Source organism: Myotis brandtii, unplaced genomic scaffold, assembly GCF_000412655.1.
Source record: "Myotis brandtii unplaced genomic scaffold, ASM41265v1 scaffold123, whole genome shotgun sequence".
Lineage (NCBI taxonomy): Eukaryota > Metazoa > Chordata > Mammalia > Chiroptera > Vespertilionidae > Myotis > Myotis brandtii.
The window spans coordinates 9781246-9790542 of NW_005354291.1; the positions used below are offsets into that span (position 1 = coordinate 9781246).

General features: G+C 40.1%; 1 protein-coding gene across 1 annotated transcript in view; it reads left to right on the forward strand.

Moving 5' to 3' along the window:
- Positions 1–7017: 7017 nt before the first annotated feature.
- Positions 7018–9297, forward strand: part of ENPP3 (ectonucleotide pyrophosphatase/phosphodiesterase 3) — a 91456-nt gene continuing 89176 nt past the window's right edge. Inside the window, 1 exon segment of the mRNA XM_014533829.1 lies at positions 7018–7146. Coding sequence (XP_014389315.1) covers positions 7093–7146 — 54 coding nt within the window. The 5' untranslated portion in view covers positions 7018–7092.

The following is a 9297-nucleotide window of genomic DNA, read 5'->3' on the forward strand; positions in this document are numbered from 1 at the left end:
GAAACATCGATCAGCTGCCTCCTGCACACCTCCTACTGGGGATGTGCCCGCAACCAAGGTACATGCCTTTGACCGGAATCGAACCTGGGACCTTTCAGTCTGCAGGCCGATGCTCTATCCACTGAGCCAAACCGGTTAGGGCTAAAAATATATTTTTAAAAAATGCTTCAGAGAGTAACAGTTTGCAGTTTCTTTTATGCATTTGAACTTAAGGAAGAATCAGGGTGGAGGGGGTCAGTGGGGGGAAAAGGGGCACCTCTGTAATACTTTTAACAATAAAAATAAATTTAAAAAAGAAAGAAATTAAGTAGGGAAGGTATGAAAGATTACCAGAAGGTGGGAGAAAGCAAGGCTGGGGAATCTGGTGACAGAATAGTTAAGATTATGTGCTCTCTTGAGAGTGGTCACCCTTCGGAAGGACGGGTCTGCATTGGTGGTCACATATTAGAATAAGGGCCAAAAAGAGATATTTCCATGGTGTGTCAATCTACAGAAACAATGGTCAGGGCTTGCTTGAGGCAAAGATAAGCCTCTAACTAAAGAAATTATATGTCTGGGGCATTACTCTCCACCATGACACGCCCAGTTAAGAATGTATGATCAGCCGAAACCGGTTTGGCTCAGTGGATAGAGCCTCGACCTGTGGACTGAAAGGTCCCAGGTTCGATTCCGGTCAAGGGCATGTACTTGGGTTGCAGGCACATCCCCAGTAGGAGATGTGCAGGAGGCAGCTGATCGATGTTTCTCTCTCATCGATGTTTCTAACTCTCTATCTCTCTCCCTTCCTCTCTGTAAAAAATCAATAAAAAATATATTTAAAAAAAAAAAAGAATGTATGATCAGATCATCCTGTGAGCTTTCTTTTCATGAACCCCTTTTTTTCATCCACAATAGTCTGTACTGTATACGTCTTGTATTAGATATATGTATGGGGAATGCTTTCTCCCTGTCATGGCTTGCTTTTTCATTTCTTTAATGATATCTTTGATTAGTAGAAATTTTTAATTTTGATAAAGTACAATTTACTATTTTAAAACTTTATGGTTATTTTAATAGCCTCTGAAAATGGTAGAATAAATGGACATATTGAATGAATAAATATTGAAATTGTAAACAAAGCCATAGATAGATAGTATGATGGATGCTATGTTCTCAACCGATAAGAAGTTGTCTTATAAAATCATCGATAAAATGAAAATCCTGTTGGCCTGTGGACTGAAGGGTATGGGTTCCATTCTGGTCAAGGGCACGTACCTTGGTTACAGACTCCTACCCAACCCGGGCCCTGGTCAGGTCTCCTGCAGGAGGCAACCAATTGATGTGTTTCTCTCACATTGATATTTCTCTCTGTCTTTCCCTCTCTCTTCCACTCTCTCTAAAAAATCAATGGAAAAATATCCCCAGGTGAGCATTTAAATAAATAAATAAATAAATAAATACTGCTGAAATTGTAGAGAATGCAGCCAAAACCGTAATAAACAATGAATGCTTATAAGAAATAAAGAAAAGGGGAAAAATGTTACCTCTTAAGGTACTGTTATGGGCTGACTTGTTTCCCCCAAATTCATATGTTGAATTCCTAACCCTCAGCACCCCAGAATGTGACTGTATTTGGGAACAGAGTCTTTAAAAAGGTCATTAAGTTAAAATGAAGTCATTAGGGTGGACCCGAATCTAATATGGCCGGGGTCTTTATGAGACGAGAAAGACTGTGACAGAGACAGAGACAACCATGTGAAAACAAAATGGCCAGGTGCAAATCAAGCTTAGAGGCCTTGGAAGAAACCAACCCTTGATCCTGGACTTCTAGCCTCTAGAACTGTAAGAAAATGAATTTGTGTAATTTGTGTAGCCACCTAGTCTTGGATACCTTATCATGGCAACCCTAGAAAATCACTGTAAGTACCTGTCTGAATCTCCTCAGAAAAGTTTATTATTGTCTCTGCCATTCCCCTGGCACTTCATTAATATCACTAGTATCGCCCAAATCACATGATATTATGGTTTAAAATGCCTGTTTCTTCTACCAGACTAAAGCTGTTTAGAGTAGATACAGAAAATGAACATTTTTTAAAAACCTACTTTTCTTTATTTCAGAGAGGAAGAGAGAGCAACATCAATGATGAGAGAGAATCATTGATTGTCTGCCTCCTGCACGCCCCTTGCAGGACAACCCCCTACTGGGGATCCAGCCACAATCGAACCCAGGCCCCTTTAGTCCACAGGCCAACGCTCTATCCATGGAGCCAAACCGGTCAGGGCAGAAATTGAACATTTTTGCAAGCCATGCTCATCAATCTCCCTGTAGGTTTTTTCTGCCCTTTCCTCATGATGGGTCCTTTTTCGTAGTTGGCCACCTGCCTACCCAACCCTCCTATGTTATTTGAGATCTCTGTGCTTTGATGGACTCCTTCCTGCTGCTGGACCTGAGCCTAGTCTCTGCCTCACCTCCACCACCACCCTCAGTGTGTCTAGTTCCTCTGAATGTTCCTAGTCTGGCTTGTCCAACTCGCACCTAGCTCTAGTGCTCAAACCAGGAAGGGCAGGTTTATGAGACTTAAGGAAGCAGATGTTGGCAGCCCCTGGGGCTTTTCTCAGACAGTAATGAGTGAGTTTTCAATGCTTTTAGAAAAGTTTCTTGAATTCAGTGGACACAGGAACATGGTAGAATATGAAAAATATTTATGATTGGTGGGGGATGTAAGGTAACAGTAGCTGTCTTTCAGAGCACAGGTGTTCTAGGCCATTAAACATTAAAAAATGCAGAGTGAAGGTTTCAGAATCCAGAAGGTGCAGATTGTTCTAAAGTTAAGGGAAAAAGAATTGTGAGGCTTCCAAGACTCAAGTAACTTAGAAAGTGTAGGTTCAGATCCAGGTGACACAGGCAGTCTATTTCAAAGTCTAAGTTGCATGGAGGGCGTGGATTTGGCTGGTGTCCAACGCTCAGGTGATCTGTTAGGAATAAGTTTCTAAGACTTGATAGACTCAAAAGTGGTTGGGGTGTAGGGTTCATATAGGGGAATTGCCATAACAGAAAATATGACTAGAAACTGGCAATACCAATGTCTCTACTGTACCTTATGTAGGTTCTCTGAGATTTACTTATATCAGGACTAGAAAAACTAAGTTATTTCTGTATTATTAAGAGATAATCTGAGATTAGAAATGAAGAATTTATTATTGAGTCAATTAGCTTGTATGATGCAGAGATAAGATTTTATCAGAGGTCATGTGACTTTCTAATTTAGTGATTTAGTGTTGCTGGTGTGTGTGTGTGTGTGTGTGTGTGTGTGTCCTCAGGGCTCAATCGGGATGAGGCATGTTCTGGCTGTGTGGGAGGTAATAAATTATATAGTAAAAATATAGAGCCAGAGTCAGTGGTACCCTGGTAAACAGAGCTGGCATAGAATTCAGTGACAGCAACATCCCCAAGTGCTGCTACAGTATCAGATAACAAGCATTCTGGAGTCCAGGTATACAAGTTACTACAGGAAATATCAAGGCAAGAAGTGGAAAAGCAAGAAGCCAGTGAGAAACCAAGAGAATAGATCCTGGAAGTCCAAATAAGGTATAGAGGTCAGAAAGAGGCAAAGTCTTAAAAAAAAAAAAAGGGAAAAATGTGAGAAGCCATACAAGGAGTATATTAGTCAGGGTTTTCCAGAGAAAGAGAACCAGGAGAAACAGAGATAGAGATAGAGATAGAAATGAAAGCAAGAGTGGGAGAAGAATTGGCTCACTTGATGGTGGTGGCTGGGTTGGCAAATCCCAAACCCACAGGACAGGGCAGGTTGGCAGGCTCATGCTGTCTTCTTGAGGCAGAATTTCTTTTTCCCTGGTAAACCCATTGTTCTGTTAAATGTGTTTTCTATTTGTGGGGAGCCAATATAGGGTTAGGCCTCAGACTGACCTGTTGGCAAAGTCACAAACAAGTCCCAGCTTGGTGGGCAGAGTCCTCTTAGCATAATTAGGCTTGACCTTATAACACTCCCTAGATCTTATCTGGGAAGCTAATGGGCTGAGGGAAGTGCAGCAAGAACAAAAACAAGTGAAACTCACAAGAACAGTGTAACTATGGTAACCACTACCTTGTTTACCTCTGACTATAAAATAAAGGCTCAGCTTGCCTCAGGATCTTTCTCTGTGGCCTCAGCCAGGCACAGGAAGATCCACGGAGACTAAAGAGAGCTAGAGAGTTCCGAACGCTGTCTCCATGTACATCATTCTTCGCCGACTCCGTCCACACCTTTGGGAACCCCTGGACCGCTGGGGCTGGACCCCGGCATCTATTGATTTCAGAGAGGGAGAGAGAGAGAGAAGCATCAATGATGAGAGAGAATCATTGATTGTCTGCCTCCTTCATGCTCCCTACTGGGGACTGAGCCGGTAACCCAGGCATGTGCCCTGACTGGGAATTGAAGTCTGATCTTCTGGTTAATAGGTTGACCCTCAACCACAAAGCCACACTGGCCAGGCTGTTATTGTTGTTAATGCCTGCAACTGATTGGATAAGGCCTATCCAAATTATTGAGGATAATTGCCTTTACTTATGGTAGATGTCACCACATCTACAAAATACGTGCTTGATTAAATGACTGGTTACTAGGCCCTAGCCAAGTCCACACACAAAATTAACCATTGCACAAAGGAAGATAAAAGTAGGAGCACTGGGAACCAGAGTCAAGGCAAACTAGATAGATTGTCATAAATGCAAATGGGCAATTAGAACCCAGAAACACAGAAAAATTGAAGGCATATGTCAGATGACTAAGCAAAAGCCATAAATGTTAGTAATCTCCTAATTTTCAAATTGTAATGTAAGCTTGATCTTTATTTAAAACAATTAGTAATGACACAACCGCAACAATAATAACAGAATACCCTGAAGTGGAAGCCTGAAGACCTGGTGAAATCTCACTTCTGAGATACCACTAACCAAGGTGATCTTGTGCAAGTGACCAAGTGCCCCTGGGATCCTCTAATCTTACCTGTAAAGTTCACAAGCAAAGTGTTCAGACTGAGCTGACTACATATGAAATCACTTGGAGGAATATTAAAAAAACTAGAGGCTCAGTGCACGACAAATTCATGCACAGGTGGGGTCCAGCCGGCTGGCCCTGACTGGGGCCGATGTGGGGGGAGGGGCCACAGGTGGTTGGCCGGCTGCCCCGCTCCCTGGTTGAACTTCGGTTGGTTGAATTCCCAGTTAAGAGGACAATTTGCATATTAGCCGTTTATTATACAGGATACTGCTGCCTTAGGCAAAATTTCAGAAAATTCCAATTCAATTGCAGTGGAGGCTGGACTTCAGAACTTAAAAAAGTTAATTTATTTTAAAAAAAGAAAAAAGAAACTACTTTGGGTGCTTCAAAATTTACCCAGTGTAGAGAACCACTAGCCAAAGGTGTTCAAATATGTTTTTATTTGTGATTTTTATATGGAGGAATCTTTTTTTTTTTTTTAAGTGCCCTAACGGGGAATCAAACCAGTGACCTTTTGGTTCCTGGGTCAACACTCAGATTTGTGATTTTTAAGTCCTGATAGTCCATTGTGTGCAAGGAAAGAAGTTTGCAAGACCCTGAATTAGATTATATTTATAAAATCTTCTAACTTTAAGAGGAATTCCTTCTGCTGCGGTAACTCATGCAGATGCTTCCACTGGTTAGGCCTGTAGGTGCAGTTAGTGGAGGAATTCTGGACTGAGGAAGTGAAGGGGAAAGAATAGCACAAACCCTCACAGTCATAAAAGGAAACATGGCTCTAGGCTGCAGATTTTTCCCTAAGGGAGAAATCACAGAAAAAACTCCAGTTACAGGAAAAGGAATTTGGACATGATTTTAAGAAATATCCTTAAGATTTGTACATCACTGCATATTAGGGTAGAGTCTTAATTTTTTCCACTCCTTTTAGAGTCAGAATAGTTTAGAATAGTGTTTTCCAAAGAATGTACTGAAGCCTACAGTATTTTTCTAATCTTCACTTTATTTTCTTTTTTAAATATATTTTATTGATTTTTCACAGAGAGGAAGGGAAAGAGATAGAGAGAGTTAGAAACATCGATGAGTGAGAAACATCAATCAGCTGCCTCTTGCACATCCCCCACCGGGGATATGCCCGCAACCCAGGTACATGACCTTGACCGGAATTGAACCCGGGACCTCTCAGTCCGCAGGCTGATGCTCTATCCACTGAGCCAAACCGGTTTCAGCTCTAATCTTCACTTTAAAAAAGGGTTCTCAAGCTCTATTTGACCAAGGAGTGTGTCATAGGACTAATGTTCCGTGGAATCACACTTTAAGAATTGCTGCCTTCGGGTCAAACTGTAAGAACTTAACACCCGTCATGTACTAGAACTCTCTTTCGCTGTGCTGCTAGTCATTTAGCTTCTTTCATCATAAGTGCATGTATCTATAGAAATAATAAAGTAGCTTGTTTAACTCGTTAGTAAAAATGGACTTGGATCTGGGGAGTTAAAAGACTTGCATTTCATTTCCCCTCAGGCATCCAGTAAATATTTGATTTGGGATATATAAGCTACATAATTTAAACAATCAGAGCCTTACTTTATTTATCTACAAAATAAGGATACAATGTTTGTAAGGGATATTAAGTTTGTAAGGGACATGAGATAATGTGCATAAAACATGCCAAATTGGGAACATTGTAAAATGCAAGACATAAGTTAAGTACTCTACATAGGTGTAGCAGAGTTGGAATTCCTACTATGGTTAGAGCACATTTTTAATGTTTTCAACTATGACATAAAATTTATGTCAGTATTGAAACTCCCTGGAATTTCTGTAAGGAAGCCTTTTGTTTTGTGTTTTTAGTACAAAACAAAAAGAGAGAATGCACAGTTATCTGAAATGTACCGGAAATAAACTTCCTTATCTCATCACTATTGTTATCACAACTTTTTTCTTCTCTCTTGATTGTCCAATCACTAACAGGCTGTGATCTTCCTAAGCAGTTAAAAGTCAGTCACTCATAGCTCACACAGTTCTCTTTGCCAGACTAGAAAAAGGGAGGAGTAATCTGTTTCTGCTAAAACAGGTTTACACAGCTAAAAATCTGGATTCTCTGCTGACTTTATCAATGGAAGAAACTGTTAAGAAGAGCACTGTTAAGAAATATAAAATAATTTGTATTGTAAGTACAGTTTGTTTCTTACTTTTATTTTACTTTATTGTAGCTTTGTGTCAAATGTTAAATGTATACTCCCTATTTATTTGTTTGTGTTACTATTTAAATGCAAAGTTTTTAGTAATTATGTTCAGTTTTAAAACAGCTCTAAGGCAGTTAATATTTTTAATCATATTTAACAAGTAAAAAATTTGAGCAACAACAAATGAATATTTGATCAACCTAAAAAGTGGGGATCTGTGGCAGAACAATTTGCAATGTTTCTTTTAGCATGAATACAGTACAATTACTTCCCAAGTTGCATTTTTCTTGCATGAATATTTTAAGACCAGTAAGTGAGAAGTTAAAATTATTGTATCTTACATTCTTTGTTGAAAAAAGGAAAAGAAAAAGCTTTCCTTCATTTTATTACACTCTCTTCCCTTTTTCCCATCAAACTTTCAGGAAAAGGGGAGTTCTATGACCTTGGTTTTCTCGTGGCTCAACCATTCCCTGTTCTCTAGTTTTGCTTTTTCTTTACTGAAGTTACCCCTCTAAAGTCACTCCTCCCCTGTCCTGCTCTTTAGGCTTTATAACAACAGTACATAGATGTTGCTGAGTGTTTTCTTTTGTTTTAAATATATATTTTTATTGATGAGAGAGAATCATTGATCCTCTGCCTCCTGCGAGCCCCCTACTGGGGATGGAGCCTGCAACCCGGGCATGTGCCCTTGACCGAAATCGAACCTGCGACCCTTCAGCCAGCAGGCCAAAGCTCTATCCTTTGAACCAAACCAGCTAGGGCTGAGTGTTTTCTTATCTCAAGTTATTCTTTCCTTTTGTTTCCATGGTGGCATTAAAATTCCCATTTTATTGACTTTTCTTCTTATCAGCATTCTTGATTGAGCTCTTCTCGATATAAACAGTCAAATCCTATCTAAAGATCTTTAGACAATTTCATCTTCTTTCATCCTTTTAAGAGTTGCTCTGATCTCTCCCTGAGTTTCTGTCACACAATTTCAACTGCCTGCTGGCTGGGTCCTCATTCCTAAGCCAAAACCAACTGCATAATTTTTCCACATCTGCCCAGCTGCTGTTTTCCCCTAAGTTCCTTACTTTAGTTAATATCACCACCATTCTCTGTCACGCAAGCCTTGTCGCTAGGAATAAATTAAACAATGTGTGTAAGCGTTGAACCCAGGGATTATAATGAAGTTAATCCTCAAGATACTTTATTCATTATCCTTCTGGGAACTTGGGAGCAACTCTTTTTAGCTCTTATGCTGTTCATTATATTTATCATATCTTATACATTCAGGAAATTATAAACTCCTTGGGAACAAAACTTACGCATCATTTACACCCCTTTGTATCCTTCTAGTGGTTTACTAGTACATATAATAAAAGCTCAATACTTCATAATCACAGTTTCAAATGTACCCTAATGTTTCCAAATTTCAACGTGTTTCATGAAAAGTTTTTTAGGGTATCTACTGTTTCCAGCACTCTTTATTCAGCCAAGGTAAAGCCAAATGTTGGATTCTCAGTAATTTTTGGAATCCCTGCTCCACTTTGTAGATAGCATAAGATGTTTAAGATACACACACACTTCAATATCAAGAAGCTTACTCAGAATTACATAATTAGAGTAAATAATTACATGAGATTAAAAATGAACCTCCTTACTCTCAAGGAGCTTACAGAGCAATGCAGAGAGCAAGCTATAAATATATAGAGCAAGTGCAGATTCAGTTAGGTGTTGTTCATACCAGCTAGTTTGAATTGCCAACGACTACAGATAAGATGTACACGGAAATATGTTACTTGTAAATCTATGATGGATGAGGTTTACCATAGGAAAGTTTCCCAGTGTTTTGTTTCTTTGCAGTATTCCTCGTCTCGGTCACTGGTGGCTTTGAGCATCATAACAAGGGACTAAATGCTAATTATATATATACTAGTGGCCCGGTGCACAAAAATTTGTGCACTCGGGGGCTGGGGGGAGTGTCCCTCAGCCCGGCCTGCACCCTCTCCAATCTGGGACCCCCTGGAAGGATGTCCTACTGCTGTTTACAGGGATCGGGCCTAAACTGGCAGTCGGACATCCCTCTCACAATCTGGGACTGCTGGCTCCTAACCACTCACCTGCCTGCCTGCCTGATTGCCCCTAACCACTCT